Genomic DNA, 17,591 nt, shown 5'->3' on the forward strand with positions numbered 1-17,591 from the left:
TCCAAGAAACCATTCCAAGGTGAAAGAACATTGCAGTTTATTTCATACAATCTCAAAGCTTACCACGTTCAAATAGTAGAAGATCTCTTCTGAAAACTCACCCTACTCTTGTTTGACTTTCAGAAAGGCACCAGGAGAGATATCTCAGCCTCTACTGCAGAACAAGTAAGAGCCTCTTATCATGGATAACTTGTAACCCTTATGGGGAAACATTATTTTTCATACTTCTTGTTCATGTCTGATTTGTGGGACAAAGCTTTGGAATAAGCTACAGAGACAAATTATCAGTTAGGAGCCTTTATTTTTAAAGCCAAAAAACCAAAATAAGATAGCCATACCTTCAACCCCAAAGCTGTGTCCATGGAATTAAAAACATAATTTGTAAACATTGGCATTTGCTAAAGAATATACAATACATGGATGTAGGAATACATGTCTAATCATGTATAGACATACAGTAGTAAAAGCATTAAAGTTCTTTTGGTATCTGCAAAGATTCATAAAAGGATGGAGATGGTGCAAAAAACACCTGTAGGCCCAAACATCATAGGCCAATAACCACTGGTCCTGCTAAACTTCCATCAGGATGTTAATGGAGGAGCTCTTTTTTAATCCAATGTCTCACACTCTGTAGGAGCAAAGAACTGGGAAAAAATTACAAGGTAACAGAAGAAGCAAGTAAGGAGAAAGGGAAGGAATCTGCTGAGTTACATAATCTGGTATGTCATCATGGCATAATTTGAATGCTTTTTTCTGTTTAAGACTGTGCTTAAGCTGCTGTTGTCTCCTTCAATTGGTTAGTTGCAATCATCCTTGTGGCACACTGTTGCACTCTCCTGCATATGGCCTTTTATGGAACGTAGGAACTAGGATAATTTATTTATTTATCAAATTTTATCACTGCCCATCTCCCCCCGAAGGAGGGACTTTGGGTGGTTTACAATAAAAGCAGAGTTTAGAATTCAATGCAATTATAAATACTATAAATATGAATATAAATAAACAATAAAAATATAAAATATGATAAAATCCATATGGCTAAAGGTTCTCTATCAATCCGTGAGTAAAAGGGCCATTCTAGGGCCATTCTAAGGTTCTAGCCATCCCCAGGAATGCCTGCTTGATGAAACAGAATCAACCTAAGCACTTGCTTGATGATTTCCATCCTGTTTTCTTGGGTCCTCCATGGACTGTTCTGCACATCAGCACTAAAGTGCTGCTATTCAGTGTGGGAGCCAGTTTAAATTCAGCAGAATAGGGGAGCTGTCTGCATAATGTGGGGAGAGGAGAAAAGTAGAGTGGAGAACACTTCCTTTGATGCTACTTACTGGTATCAGCAAGCCTGTGGGCCTCCTGCTGTCTCTTCACCATACCACGGAGTCATCAGATAGCAGGAACCCAAAAAGCCATCTTCCTTCTTCTTCCTCCACACTGTCTCCCTTCTCTGACTATCCTTGGCAAGATTCTCTGGCTTTGTTTCCTTCCCACCCAGTGTCAGCTGTCAGTGGGAGAAACCATTATCAATTGCTGTCCTTAAAGTGTGGTGGTGCGGGCTTGAGTGAATGTGGATAGATTCCCAGGACAGAGGCTTTAGCCACCTTTCAAGTTTCCAGAATGGCAGGTCATTGATGTGGAGGTGCTCCATATCAGTAATTTGTCACCTGGGCTATTTCTGAAAAGGTCTTCTGAAAGCCCAAGTGGCAGGAAGAATAGTGAACCTGTCTACCAGTCTGCCATCTACCATAAGATTGGTAAACCTCTATCCAGATTAGGACAATTAGTGGGTTAGAGAAGGAGGATAGGGTGCCTTGAAACTCCCAGCCACCATCCAACCCCCCGCCCCAATCAGCTGGGCTAATTTTGGATAGAGATTTGCCAACCTTACAGAAAATTGGTATGCAGTTTTATGCTTGTTCTAGAAAGGGAACTGGCAGAACTCTTGTCAGCTACACCCCTTTTCCCAAATCAGTAAGCATTGCAAGGGAATGCTGGCTGTAAGTAGCAAGAGAAGTATCTTATGGAGTACACAAAATAGCATTAGAGTAGGCAAAATGGCACTGCCTGCTCAATGCATTTTTGTGGGACGTTCCTTTGTAGGATGTCAGGAAGGAACAAGCAGGTAAAAATGGCTATAATGTGACCTACTCACATCAGCTGAAATTCATGATCTGTTCAGTGGTACACCTGTGCCTCAGCCATACAGGAGCCACTGTCTTAGTGTTTCAAAATGCCAGGATTTTCAGGTATATAAGGAGTGCATATAATGCCTCAGACAATGCCTTTTGTGGGAAGAATCTTTCTGAAGGTGGGTAGGCATCCCAGCAGCCCGAGATAAAACGGCTATGGAGGGAAGCTACCAGTGACTGTAGGGAGGGGGCGTGTCCACAACTATGTACACTAAGCAACTGGAATGGAGGCATTGCCCGTAACAAAATGGGGCCAGGGATAGAATACACAGCACCACTTGAGCTGGCAGGGTTGAGGGTGGGGAACACCACATTTGATGTAGAGCAAGAAAAGATCGACAAAGGCTGCTCTCACTGCGGGCCAGAGACAGGTTGAGAATGACATTATCTTCTTGACAAACAGCGGGGTGCCTTGCACCACGGCGAGCAGTACGCACAGATGAGGCCTGTGTCTTGCTCTGGGAGAATCACTGAACGGCAGAAGGCTAAGTTCAAGGAAGCTTTCTGCCTTCTTCCTGGGCCCTTGGGAAGAGATGGCTCATGTCTCTCTCTCTCTTTCATGATAGCAACACCAGTTTGATGGCCGGGCTCAAGACCCTGGTAAGTTTAACCTCCAGCTGTTTTTCAATCACCTTGAGCTCTAGAGAGAGAGCATGGTAGTCCAGTCAGTCCATGAAGAAGACATAAATTCTTCATTCCCCATAAAAGACCTCTTGTTTATCACTGCAAGAAAGGAAACACCAGAGTTCATCTTTTAGCTAAAGCTGGATTTATTTGCAGGAGGCTGAGAGCTGCAGTTGCTGTCACATGTCATGTCCTTCTGCAGAGAAGAGACTGCAGAGCTTAGCCAGATGAAGACCTTTACTATGTTGCTGGTTTCCTTGCACATAATAGGGAATGATTGCCAGAAACCATGCTGGATTTATGCCATTGTTGTGCTCTGTAGAGGACTCGGTAATACACTGATTCCTTACTGGGAAGTCTGACTTTAGATGAAGGATACACAGCCTGTGTCCTCTCCCACCATAGTTAACAATGAATTGTAATTTTTTATGTTCTAGAGAGAAATTACTCATTATGTGAGAATAGGTTATGCATTTCATGGGAACAGATTATTACACATATATGTACATTTGTTCTCATTCAGCTCTTCAGTCATTTTTGACTCTTTGTGGCCTGATGGACATTGTTTTGCCTGAATTGTCTATCAGAAGCTCTTGAATTCTTGCAAGCTCATGCTTGTGTCATCAGAGACATTGTAGCCTGTTTTTTCCCTCCTTGTCCAGTTTTTGGAGTGCAGACCACTGTAAATCATTCAGGCCAGATGTCGGCCTGGGGCAAAAAATCCCCCACTCCAGTGCCTCCATGCACTATGTAGTTTTCTTGGCAGACCCATGGTAGTGATTTGGATGTTTTTTTGAATTCCAAATCTCACTTGCAGCCCTTGTATTCCCTGGTGGTTTTGTATTCAAGTACTAAGCAGGCCCAGCCTTAAGTAGCTTTGAAGCACTTTGCCAAGTGATGCTACCTGCTTTAGAGACTGCGAAGAAGGTGAATAATTGCATGCCTACTGGTGGGCCTTTTGGAGTTTTCTTAGTCTGTGCAATGTTACAGAGCCAAACCACTCCATATTTAGAAGTGAAGTTTATAGCAATTCTGTGTAAATTGCTGTCTTCCCAAATTCTGTAGAGGAACGGCCTTTAGATATAGATAGATATTTTATGTCCTTGTATTCCATTATGAAATTCAGGTACCTCTGATTTACAGCACAATGCATGGATCATGTGGCTGTGTTCAGTCAGCTTTTGGTAGGCAGATGAAGATCCTCCTAGAGTTGTGTTCTAAGATGGTCAGCCATACAAATCTTTTAGATAGATAGATAGATAGATAGATAGATAGATAGATAGATAGATAGATAGATAGATAAGAAGGCAAAAGACAGGGAGGTAAGGCTAAAGCAGGAAAAAAACTAACCCTGTCTCTTGTTTTATGCTTCAAGTCTCTGGCCAATATTACCTGTTTGACAGCAGCAGTGGAGCACGTCGCTGGGTATGAGCATGGAGGAAGATGATGAGCTGGCTTTCTGGACACCAGCAATACTCTAACTGGCACCTGCTGTATATGGTGGCATCAAGAATAGCATCCCATCAGTTACATCTACTTAGATAACCAGGGATTGCCACTTTTCTTTCTTCCTCTGCTATTCTGCTTTCCACAGCTGTTTCATTCTCAGAATTAGGCAGGCGAAAAGTTCTTCCCACCACTTACAGTGCCTCCATGTCTGGAAATTCTCCACACTGCGGGAGAAGGTAAGAATGTGGAACTAGGCAAACCATCAAGCTGTTTGTCCCTCCTTCCTCTTACAAAACCATGTACCCATCAGGAAGTGGTGTAATAAAGGCTCGCAAGTGTTGCTTGAGTGCAGAAAAATTGTATGTGAACTGTAGGACCCTGGTTTCAAAACAAGGGATATGAACAGGGCTTAATATCAGATCATTTATATCTCAGGTCAGGCATATTCATTTCTTTAGTAACACGGTGGGTTCTGAAGACATCTGGCATTTCACAATATAGTATCATGTATGTATTTCTTTCTTTTAATTTCATTCCTCTTGCTGATTGCTCGGGATGGCTGAATAACTGAGAAACAATAAAAGAATTATGCATAGCACCAACCTGTTGGGTGAGTGTACCAAGGTCAAACACAGCAACTTTGTATAATTGTAATTTCCTAATACTCTATTCAGTGGAAGTTAGGTTGTATTCATGGTGGGGCAAATATTTTCAGGGGCTCCCTAGGCAAAGCTTTAATCACACTAGTGCCATAATAATTTAATAAAGAATGTGGCATGTCTTTCCCTGACAGATGAAGTTATCACAAGTCACAGGCATCTTAAGGGTATGAAATAGCAATTTCCAGACCAGCTGTAGTCCTAATGCTTGCCATATTGACCCTCTTTCTGCTCCAAGTGGATACAGGTAGTCCTCACTTAATAACCACAATCGGGACTGGAATTTCAGTTGCTAAGCAAAGTGGTCATTAAGTGAATCCGACCCAATTTTATGACCTTTTTGCAGTGGTTGTTAAGTGAATCACTGTGGGAGTTAAGCAAACCACATGGTTGTTAAGTGAATCACGCAGTTCCCCATTGATTTTGCTTGCCACCGGAAGCTGTGATGGTCATAAATGTGAATTGGTTGCCAAGTCTCCAAACCATGATCACATGATCATGGGGATGCTGTGACAGTTATAAGTGTGAGGACTGGTTGTAAGTCAGTTTTTTCAGCACTGTTGTAAGTCCCAACCACTAAATGAATGGTTGTTAATCGAGGACTACCTGTATGTTGTATTTAGAATAGGGAAGAGAGTGGAGATTCTTCTGAGAGCAGCTTTTCCCTCAAAACTTGGGAATTAGTACTGCAACTTGACACTAACTTTTAACTAATCTTATTCTCCATATCTCCTAAACAAAATTCTCCATAATATGGGCAATGCTGGTGTTCACAGCATTGTATTATTTTATAAACTTGGATATCTCCTAAATATCTACTAAATGTTGGTTATACATGTTACCATAATACTGCAGTCTGTCATAACAGTTTTTTATTTTGGTGTGCAGGAGTGGTCAGGACAAACTTGTGATGTGAAAGTGCCCTCTACTGGAGCACCTAATTTAAACAATTGATTTGTTACTGGAAGTAATAGAAGATTATACTGTAGATTAGGGTCATGTAAGTTTTCAGTGCTGCACAATAAATTAGTTAATTACTTAAGTACAAACAATTAATGACCTGTAAATATGTTTATACTTCTATTGGATAGCATTCTATAATTTCTTTTTTTTAATAAACTATGTTTAATTCTTAAGTATTGAAATACAAAGTAGAAAAAAGCAATTATTGAAATAGAAAGAAAATAGAAAAAAACCAAAATAAAACAAAAAAGATTGCTACATTTGAATTAAAAGAAACCATAGTGAAATTAAGCCAAATGTGTATTTTTCTTATCTTGTATCCAGTTGCTGGGCCCTCTTAGTTGAAGCAAGTGAGTGAAGCTGCACAAATAACAGATAAGCTCAAGAATGACAAAGAAATAAGAGCTGAAATAGGAAGTGGCTGTTGGGAGTATGGGCATCCAGTAGAAGCCATGACAGAGTCAAAATGATATTGACCTTAACATCATCATGACATCACGACTTTATATAAATGGCTCCAATTGTGTATATGCATCATATACATTATGATGTGATGGTGCATATGATGTCATTTGCCTCCCCTTGCCCCCTGACCCTCAATCTGGAAGAGCTGAATTCTGGTCAATTTGAGAAGGCCTCTTAAATTTCTCCATTGGATACTCAGGATCATGCAATTCTCTCTCTCTTTCTCCCTGCCTCCCTCCCTCTGTCACACACTCACACACACATGCTATGGAACAAGAATTGCTGCTTAGTGGAAGCCATCTGATAGCCCTGTCCTGGTTTGCAAGTTCAAGGACCTTAGTTGGCATCTGGTTGACCACTATTACCTATGATGCTGGACTAGATAGGCCTCTGATTAAATCCTGTTAGGTTCTATGCATTTAAGATTGTGGGTACTTCCAGACAAGGCTTTTATTATGCAGTCTCTGTTTCATACATGGAATTGTATGTAGGGTGGAAGGACCAACATAAAGCTTTCATATCCTAGAGACCATATCAGATGAGTGAAAAGTACTTTCTGGATACATGCAGGAGATGTGGCTGCAATATGAATTTCACTAAGGAGACCTACGATTTAAGAATAAGGTTTTCCTTGGATTGGTGCTTTGCATTTTGACCTGCCTTCTAATACTGATGAAACTGCCGTGTTCAGAACTACTCCTGTCATTGTCTTGATCAAGAACAAAGTTCCTTTAACCTCATTTGGTAGACAACTATTGTATGTCTCCCTGGTTTCTCCATATTTAGAAAACTGGCAGAAAACCTACATCGGATATATTTCATTTTGATACCTTGCCTTATTATTATAGTGGAGGATCTGTTTTCCTACTGTGACCTATCTTTTAAAAATCTGGTTAGGTGTACTGAAGAGTATTGAGCATATTGTCTTCAATAATTAAAACAGATCCAAATGTCTGTGGCCTCTTCCCATAACACCGGCCAAGAAAACTTCATGATTTTAGTAGTGAGTCAATATTTTTTTCCCCTTCCATTCCTTTCCTCTCCCACAACCTGCATATTTTGACATCCTGTGTGATAAAGAGATCTAGAGATCTCAAAAGCTTGCATATTTTGTGACCATTGAATTGGCTTAATATGGATATTGCTCTAAAATGGATTTTTTATTGCAAAAGAATCTATCTGAAAAAAATATTAGCAGTTCATAAAACTGTAGCATATTGGTGTATAAACTCTTTACTGAAACTTACCTTCTCTCTTATATATCATGTTTGGGATAAATAAATACAACTTGACAGTCCTGCAGTGAGTTTGCAACAGAACCAATAAAGGGTTGAAAGAAACCTTGCTTCATTGTAGATTTATATATTTATTTTAACTCATCTTTCATATACAATCAAATAGCATTTGCAGGTTTTCCAAATAATAAAAACTTTTCAGTAAAGGAGTGAAATGTGTGTACAACTGAGAAACTGTATCATTTGTCTACACCTCAAATTGCTGCTGGTTTGAACTGAAATTTTATTAAAAGATCAAAAAGAGAGAACAGAAGAATGCTCTCTTTTGTAAAGATACAAATGATCTGGGGTGGTATGGTGTGTGTGTGTTGGGTGTGCTCATGGGCTCCATTTTACCTGAGTGATTTGCCAGACAAAAATCTGGACAACCCCAAGCTGGCAGGAAAGAGGTACAGAAAACACTGACTTCGTTGCTGCAGTAGTCATCCTAATTTTTGTGAGTAAATCTGATAGTCCTAGCACATATATTCAATTATTATTTATTGCAAACGCTTTAAAGCTATGACTTTTTTTTAAAAAAGCAAAATTTAAGGCAATCTTTCTATCAGGTTAGAGGGCAGAGCTTGACAGCCAGATAAGACTGGAGTTTGTAAAACAGCCAGAAGGCCTCCTAAGAGATAACGATAGTATGAAAAATATGCCATGGCAGAGTTCAGAAGCTAAGCCACAGAAAGTCAGCTTAAGAACCACTTTCCTAGGAAGGCTCAGAGGTCAGGTTTTAAAACAGTAGCCTCAAAAGGGACATAGAGAATAGCAGTGAAAGGCTTTTGTGATTGGTTGGTGAGTCACTTCTTATTAGCCAATAGACAATAGCCCCCGCAAAAGATTGGTTTCGTCACATTTGCGCAGCGTGCGTTGGAAAACCGGAGGCGGAGTTCTAGTGGAAGAGGGCGCAGAGAATTTGGAGAAGTGACGGATACGTTATCCAATAAAAATGAGGACCAATAGAAAGCTAGGAGTGTATCAGTATGCGATTGGTTTAGTTTCCTCGGAGGTGGACCTTGGACGACATGGTTGCTATGACGGCAGAATGCCCACCTTCCCGGCGCCGCCATCTTGTTGTTGATTCGAACTGTAGGGAGCAGGTGAGGGAAGTCTTGAAGCCGGCCTGGGGGGACCCAGCAGCAGCGCCCCCCGGCCAGGCAGGGGGAAATTTACGTTGGTGAGTTTCGGCTCCTTCTCCTCGTAGGAAGCGATCGGGCTGAAAGGGGGGGCGCCTCATCCGAATTGGATGTGGGGGGATCGGGCAGTGAATGAGTGCTCCAAAGGGAAAGGTAAGGCCGGTTCGGGGGCGCCGACGGGCGGAACACGGAAGCCAGCTGGCTCGGGGCTGCTGTTGAGGCTCGTGAGAGAGAACAGATGCCCTCACGACGCATCTTCTGAAGGTACTCAAAAGAAGTCTCTGGTACAGGTGTCTGTTGAGCAGCCTCCCCCCGTTTGGCGCCCTCTAGGAGAGTTTACTGAGCTTTAAGTGAGATCCCATCATCCCCGACCAGCACCCTGCTGGTCGGGTGATGGGATATAATCCAACCAATAGGGAGGGCGCCAGGTTGGGGAAAGCTGTGGTGGGAGCTAGAGAAGTTGTGGTTTTGTTCTCAACCGATTTCTGAGCTCTCAGAGTGCCGCCCCTTTTCTTGATGAAACCTGGCTGTGAGGTTCACTGGCTCTTTTAGACGGGGACTTGCAAGAAATGATACGGGCAGACGTTCGTGACATCTGCGGGCTGAAACGTGGTTGTGTGGGGAGAGTGCTGAGGCTAGAGAAACTTACTTTTGCTTAGAGGGAACTGGGGATGTGCTGTATGCCATAAACTTTCTCCCATCCACCAGAAGGACTAGCAATGACAGAATAAGTTTTAAAGTTGTCTAAATTTATTGAGAAATTGTGTTGCTTTTTAGCAGGAGACTTTTGCTTGGAACTTCCATTGTAACAAAGCATGTTGGGCCCAATCCAGAACATTGTGGGAATAGCAAAAAGCTTTACCTCTATAGGCAGTGAAAATTTTACAGTTGAATTAGGCTGACTTTATATAACAGCTCTCTATGGGGAACTAGTACTGAACTGTGGTGAATTGGACAAAGAGTAACTATACTGATTGCTTTTTAATATTACAAACCTTTCCACTGATACGTTAATTGTTTTAACATTATCAAAATGCTTATTATTTTTATCTGCCAACTTGAAACAAGTTTCCAATATTTATAAAGTGTAGATGATACTTCATTAAAACAGTTTTGCATAATGTTGACATTAACTTAGCACCTTTGTTACAAAGAGCAAGTCAGTGTGCCTGAAAACAGCTATTTTTTGCCATTGAAGCAGAAAAGTGCCTGGAGCTATTTTTAATAAGCAGCATCTGTTAAAATTGCATACATATACATTTATGGATGCATTTAGTAAATGATCTTGTCAGGAATCCCAGTCTACTAACTGAACTTAATTTTTTAAAGAGTCAAGTAACTAGCAATGAGGAAATACTGATATTGATATTATTATTATTATTAGATTTTTCTTCCTCCTGTATTGCTAGAAATAACTTCTCATTGCTCAAAGTGCTCTTATTAGCATATTGAGTTAAATAGGAAATGCCTTTCAGTTCTTATTTAAAATTCACTTATTACTGTCCCCTAGAATGTGTTAGGCTCATAATTTGTTCAAGAATCTAGGTTTAATCATATGAATGCCTTTCACATACTTGTGATTTGGTAATGCTATGCTTCCCTTGAGATTGAAAAAGCATTTCAGATTTCAGGCGACACAGCTCTACGTGTGGTTAGTATTTGTGATTTGCTACAATAATCTTTGGCCCTTATTTTGAAGAGGATTCTTTAGATAATTTTATGTGATTATGCATCTGTGGTACTATTTTCCTGCTATATTTCAAGGAGTTTCTAATCTGTGGCCTCCTAAATGGGTAGGTGCCGTCAAGTCTGGTTCAATTCCTGGTCATCTTGACCTGTCTTCCCTTCAATCCAGTCCATCTACCTTATCTGTTGTTTCCCTTTTCCATTTCCCTTGGCCTCAGCTAACTAATGGAATTACAATGAACTGTCTTATTGCAATAAGAATTTTCTTTAAAATACAAGTAGCAGTTTCAGAGAGACAATTTTTGTTTGATCTTGGCAGGAACATAAAGAGTTGGCTTATATTTTCTTCACTGTCCTTAGACTGCTAGGCTTCCCTGTAGCTGGTGTTTATGGGACAGAAAATGCAATTAATAATATGACTTATTTGACCTCAGTTTTATTTTTAAAAGTATCCTCTTCACTACATCTGCTTTGAGCAGCAATCATTGCTCATTACTGGAAATATCTGGATAATCTTTTGCTTGAATGTGGTTGGATAAGATTTGGTTCAATGCCCTGCTTGGGGCACTCTCTTATAAAAATCATATATTTAAAAAAAGTGAAATGTTATTATTTTATCAAGATTGGGGGGATTTTATGTGTTTTATAAATGATGTATGGACAGATTTAATCGACCTGATATAGGATTGTTTAAAGTAGAAGCTATTGTGTGTAATAGATTGTAATATAAAGGAAATGTATTTAATATATATTTGTTCTATTCAAATGGTAAAATGCATTAAGATTGGCCTTTTTTGATCCACCTCAAATTTAAAGTCTTGGAAGCTTGTTAGAGCTGGAGAACATTTCTCAGAAGCATATCAGTTTGCCTGGCTTTGGAAAACAATGGATGGTTGAGAGATTGATTAAAGTCTTTTTTAAATAAATCATATCTTAATTGCACTGTTTGCTTGAGTCACTGCCAATGTAACTTCTTAACATTTTGATAGATTCCTCAAGATGAAAGATCAGATGAAAGGTGAATCTTCCTCTAAATGAAACGTGAGGCTGAAATAATTAAAAATTATTTGACACTTTCATTTTCTGTGCTTGGTTTTAAACAATGGTTCCTATGCCTGCTTGCACCCCTACACCTAGCCTAACATGTTTTCAGTTTTCTCCTGTTCACTCTACATATTTTTTGATTTAAATATTCCTGAAAGAGTCTGAAGACAAACTGGCAGTGCTTACATAATTTGCATCAGTAGTAATCTAGTCACGGTCTCTGCTCAGTTGGAATAATACTGCTATATTTTCTGTGTCACATGTATGGAAACCTGAGTCAGTAAAGAGTGCAGTACAGAATTTGTCTAGTGGTTCTTATCTTGCCTGTTAGGTCAGTTTTAAAGAAATATACTGGTATATGTGTTTACTTCTGACCCCAGTCCTAAATAGTAGTAACATCCTAAATGGTTGGATCCAAATACCTAAAAGTACCAGTTCTTTTATTAATCTGCCTGTATTTTAGGATTGTCTGCCAAACTCTGGGTGTTTCTCTTGTTAACGGAAGTTGATATCAGTGAGTTTTAGTTTGGATACTAGCACTAAGTGGGAGGTGGGCTTTATAGGCTAAATGTCTCCTCCCAGTGCTAGATTTTTCACTTTTTCAAAAAAGTTTGCTAGTGTAAATGTTAAACTATTTTTATTCACCAAGATAAAATTAGTCTGTTAGTCTGTGTTGAAATTGCACCTACAGTACTGCTTTTATCTTTGATCACAGTGCCACTGAAAATCCTTTATATTGTGTTATGATATACAAATTATGTAATGAAAATATCCAAATTTTTGAGATAAGTGTAAGTAGTAAGGTTGGCTTGCCAGGGTGGCTCTATATTACTTTCAGTTTTGGTATTCATGTGGAACTCTGCTGAAGCCTGATTTTCCAGGCAATGCATGCTATTCTCATTTGGAAAAAAGAATTTGATGGCAAATGAACATGGTGTTACTTCATATTGTTTGGGGTTTTTTTCAACTTTCTTTTTAACTTCTAGAGAAAGGTCTAACTTTTCTGTTTGTGACCTCAGAAGTTAGAAACAGAATTTATACCATGGAGTATTGTTTGAGATCTGAGGATTATCATCATTTTTGAGAATAAAGCTTTCAACATTTATATGTGCACATGAAAAATGGTAGAGCCTGTGCTTTTCTGCTGCTGCTTCTGCATATTATGCAGATAAGATGTTTTATAAAAGGTGAATAATAAGCATTTTTTTTTACTTTTCTCTGGAAAGACAGCACAGGAAGAGTAAGTTTCATTCCTGTTAGGTATTATGCCAAATCACTAGGATGGCCCTTGGGCAAAAGTGAATGTTTCTGTGTACTCGTTTGGCTATGCAATGTCTCCATGGTGTTTCATCATAACCTTTCATTTGTAGAGTGAGAATACCATAAGGACTTCTGCTCATTCTTGCAGCATTTGGATTAGATTGGGGAAGTCTATGAAGTATTTACTCTTGGCTAGTTCAGGAAGAGCTGACGTAGTGACATGTGGTATGAGGAGACAGGGCAGAAGGAGGAGCTGAGGAACAAGGAAGTCTCAGAAACTAGCTCAAAATTTAGAATTTGACTTACATAAACTTTATTTGGGTAAGTGCTGGGATAGTATTGGTGTTCTGTTTGACTTTCAGTGTTATTTAAGATACAGATTTTGTCTTCTAAGATATATTATTATTCGTAATACAAGAGGAAAGCAAGAATGGCTTACCAAGATGTAACAGTCATTAGTCTTTTTGTACCCCCTTGGACACTTGGCCTTTTCATGACAAAGGGGGTAGAAAACAATAGCATTGTTTCTCCAGCTTGTAAACTGTGACAGGATCTTGCTTTCAATAACTGACAATGAATCCTGGAATAGTATATAAACCAGCCACTCTGCAATTGCATTTTGTTCTGTTCTGTTTTTCTTTGGTAAGCAAAGGGGTGCTAAATTATATGGCTATGTTATACTATGATTGATGTTAACTTTTTGAACAAAGACTATTTCTAGACCGTGGTTTTGATTATCATGTTATTACCATATCACTGTCAGTAATTTTAATGAAGATGTCTTACAAGTAGTTAAATAGGACCAGCTTTCTGTAGCCATCTGACTGTGCTTTCGTCTCACTATGGTGGTGATAAAACTGTAGGCCAAGTCATGAACTTCATGCAATAAAAGAAGAGTAGCACCATGACAGCTATGTTTATACCTGAAAGAGAGAATGCCACCATACTAAGTGTTACGTAGGCTCTCTGATTCCTCAAGATTAGTGGAAATAATGCTATGCTACCATTCTGTCATGATTGCCGTTGCGATGTTTGCGACATTGTAACGGCTCGCATGACAAAGCACAGATGTGTGTCAATGACTGGAGAGGTGCGGGCGATAAACCGGACAAAGAAGGTAATGGATTTGGGAGATCTATTGAACAACAAGGCCTCACCGCCCGGTAATTGACCATTGACACCATTGTCAAAGAAATGATCAGGGCGAGGTTCGGAAGGGTGCGGCTGGGCTTTCGAGGAATATCGAAGTCTAATCGCCCGGTAATGGACCATTACCTCGCAGGAAGATAAACGGGGCGATGCCCAGGGCGAATGGGGCTGGACAACCTCTCACCTATCAAGTCTGGATGACCTGTCACTCCGTGGAACTCGTGGGGCACACCCAGGGAGTGTGGGGGTGGAGCGCTGTTTGGTGCGAGACTATTTAATTCAACTTTTGGCGCGCTTCCCTCACTCTCAGCTTTTCACTGGTGTGCATTCTATTCTAAATAAAAGCCAGAGCTTAAACTTGATTTAGAGTCTGAGTCTTTTATTTAGTCTTAGGCATTCCTTACACATTCCAGCAGCAGGTTTAGTATTTTCTATCTACCTGCCAGGGATAGGAATGATTGGTTGTCATCCCAGACAAGCAGGGTATGTCAGATAGATATTGTAAATATATTGGAAAGAAGGCTATATATTTATCTTCATATGTCTCTTTGCCCAGTATGGTTTATGTGAAAGCTGTGGCACATTTCTTTCCTGGAAATAATGGTCAATTGTCCCTCTGAGTTGCTACTGGCAAGGTTGAATTAATGTGTTGGCACCTGCCCATAATCATACATTATATGCAGAAGAATTCTAATAGCTTATGTTAAATGTATGTAGTTTTACTATATGCAAAATTATATAAATTGTATATATGTATTTCTGTTTTACTATAATAAAATTAAATTGCACTATAATTTAGATATGAAGTTTCCAATATTGATTTGTCAGGGTGATTTGATGGCATAGAATATCAGTTGTTCAAGTGTTGAATAACTTTCAGCCCATTTTCTTTGAGTGAGTTATATGTTTGTCTAGAACTAAAATCCACAAAGGAGACACTAAGGTGTTAGCATGAGAAAAAGAAGAGAGGAAAAAGGGATCATAGAGGTCAGATATGTGAAAGAAGGATGCAGGACACAAGGTCCACTGAGAGAAAATGGGAAGAATGGGTGGCTTGAAGAAAAGGGTACCAGAGAAAAGAAACTGAGACAAGAAGGGACTAACTGAGTATATTTTATTATACTATAAAGATGCAGCAATAATTACAGAAATATTTTTTTAAAAGGCAGCAGCTTAAGATGACTGAGAAAATTGAGAATAATTGTAAAATGAACAAATGATATGTACATCTAGGTACCTGGGAGAATTTTTGCTGTGACCTCAAATATAGCAATTTGAGCAAAATCAAGTGAGGAACACTGGAAGTGCTTCTGTGTGCAATTCAAGGTGCTGGCTGTCACCTTTAAAGCCCTCCATGGCTTGGGACCAGGTTACCTAAAGGACCATCTTCTCCCAGCTGTCTCTACCCATCCAATTCGGTCTGGTAGGTTGGGCATGTTACGGGTCTCGTCAGCCAAGGATTGTTGGTTGGCAGGGACTAGAAGGTATGCCTTCTCTGCTGTAGTGCTTGCTCTCTGGAATATTCTCCCTTCAGAGATCAGGATGTCCCCGACCCTGTTGGCCTTCTGTAAGGCCATGAAGACCTGATTATGTGCCCAGGCCTGGGGCCCTGAGTGTGTTAAGGGCCCCATTTCTTGGCTATACCAACATCTATGCATTGTTTACTTGGTGATCGTATATATTTATTTTGTACTGTTTAATTGTTTTTAATTATTTTAACTGTTTTATGGTTTTTATGGTTGTAAGCTGCCCAGAGTCACTTGTTGAGATGGGTGGCTATAGAAATTAAATATTTAAAATTAAATAAATAAATAAAGTAGGTTCTTGCATATGACCCCAAATTCAGGTTTTGATTGGTCCATAGTTTATGCCTTATGGGTCAGGATGCTGTCAAATAAAAAGAAAGAGGACAAATCAATTGCTGATTATTTTGTAGATGAATTTGCTTCACACCCTCAGATTTTGGCTAAAGCACATTAATCCATCATTGGGTCTAACAGCTATTTCCAGGGCCTGCTTTCTTGCTATTTCATTTGTAAAGACAAAGTGGAACTCTTTTGTAACTGCTTTTGGAAAATCTGTAACAATTTTTCTCTGGCAAATTATGACACTGTTCATAGGTGTCTGGTAGAAGCTAGATGACATCATCATGCACCAGTCATATGCATTATCTGCTTGATGTTACTGCCCCTCCCTCTATAGATACCTGTCAACTCAAAGTTCAGCTTGCCACCACTTTGAAAAAGTAATGACTGTTTTCATGCTTCCTATGGTGGAGCATACGGGAGATCTTTCTCTGCTACTTGCCAGAGTTACAGTAGTGTACTTCTGTCACAAGCTTCCATGTTTCTGTCTCCTCAACTACCATTGTGCTGAATTGAGGAAGACTGTTTTTTAATCTCATAACTTGTTCCAGGGTAGCATTATAAATTTCTTACACTTCTAGTACTTAAACTTTTTGCTTAAATTTCAAAACAGCTTTTCTCTAGTAGGTTCAGTAAATGATTAGGGACCACCTGATTTTTACAACATGATTGAATCAAACTGGATGTTCTGACAAATACTCAAAGTTGTTGAGTATGATATAAGTATATTAAACTTCAAAATTTTTGTTGTTGTATATTCTATATCACCTTACTAATTTTAAATATAGTATTGGTTTTCATTCATTGAGGGCAGGGTAACTGGGCAGAATATTTGAATTGTGGTCTTAATATTTGCACATGGATACCAGTGTCTCCTTATCCAATTTGATCTTTGCAGTTATATCTTATTTATATCAGTTTGTTATCTTGTGATTGATCTTTCCTACTAATTTCATTCCAGTCTTTTGTGCTCTTGAATTTCAGTTTGATTTCTCAGGTTCATAATGTTGTTCTATTCATCCTTCATATTTTTTTACTCTTCTTTCTGTGAATAGTAACTGCTACCTTGGTGTGGTTTATAAAATCAATTAGACACTTCCTACTACTTCCATTGCCTACATTAATAAAAATACTGATTTTAAACTGGCTATAAATTAACTCTTTCTGGAACGGAAAAACAATCTGAAAATTGGCTAAGGTAATCAAGCATTCCAAATGAGTTGTTTATTTATTTAATCAATTTATTAACCACTTCAGTTGCCACAGCAACTTTAGTGACATACAGCAATAAATAAATACAATTTAAAACAGCAATGATGAGAGAATATTGTTAAAAAAAGTGTTAAGAACCCACATTAGGAAAACAGCACAGCAATTGCACAAATTACAAGCATTGGCCAGTGAATATCATTCAGCCCCTGCCCCAACTCATGTTGAAAGATCCAGGTTTTCAAGAGTCTCCTAAAGGGCAGCAGTCAGAGCCACACAAACTTTGGCGGAATGCTATTTGAGAGGACAGACACAGTCACAGAAAAAAACCCATCTTCAAGTCTCATAAGTTGGCATTGATCTAATGAAGAGACCTGGAGCAGCGCAGCCCTGCTCCAGATCTTACTGAAGACAATAAGAAAAGGTGGTCCTGTGGATATACAGGCCTTTAGCCATGAAGGACTTTATAGATGACACCAACCTGTTAAGTTACACCTGGAAGCCAACTTGTGCAGCTTGTGGTGTCATATAGACAAAACGTCCATTCATCACTCCTCAAACTGCTGCATTCTTAACGATCACTAGTTTCCAAGTGGCCTTTAAAGGTAGCTCCATG

General features: G+C 39.4%; 2 protein-coding genes across 2 annotated transcripts in view; both read left to right on the forward strand.

The window, feature by feature from the left end:
- CDHR4 (cadherin related family member 4) overlaps window positions 1-4,599 on the forward strand; it is a 31,329-nt gene extending 26,730 nt beyond the window's left edge. The window contains exons 17-20 of the mRNA XM_063292867.1: window positions 124-165; window positions 635-719; window positions 2,753-2,786; window positions 4,186-4,599. Coding sequence (XP_063148937.1) covers window positions 124-165; window positions 635-719; window positions 2,753-2,786; window positions 4,186-4,241 — 217 coding nt within the window. The 3' untranslated portion in view covers window positions 4,242-4,599. The remainder of the gene's footprint in view (window positions 1-123; window positions 166-634; window positions 720-2,752; window positions 2,787-4,185) is intronic.
- Window positions 4,600-8,701: 4,102 nt separating this feature from the next.
- The window catches only part of IP6K1 (inositol hexakisphosphate kinase 1), a 29,201-nt gene continuing 20,311 nt past the window's right edge, over window positions 8,702-17,591 (forward strand). The window contains exon 1 of the mRNA XM_063292022.1: window positions 8,702-8,803. The gene's annotated coding sequence lies outside the window, so the exon portion shown is untranslated. The remainder of the gene's footprint in view (window positions 8,804-17,591) is intronic.

The sequence above is a fragment of the Candoia aspera genome, chromosome 2 (genome assembly GCF_035149785.1).
Source record: "Candoia aspera isolate rCanAsp1 chromosome 2, rCanAsp1.hap2, whole genome shotgun sequence".
NCBI lineage: Eukaryota > Metazoa > Chordata > Lepidosauria > Squamata > Boidae > Candoia > Candoia aspera.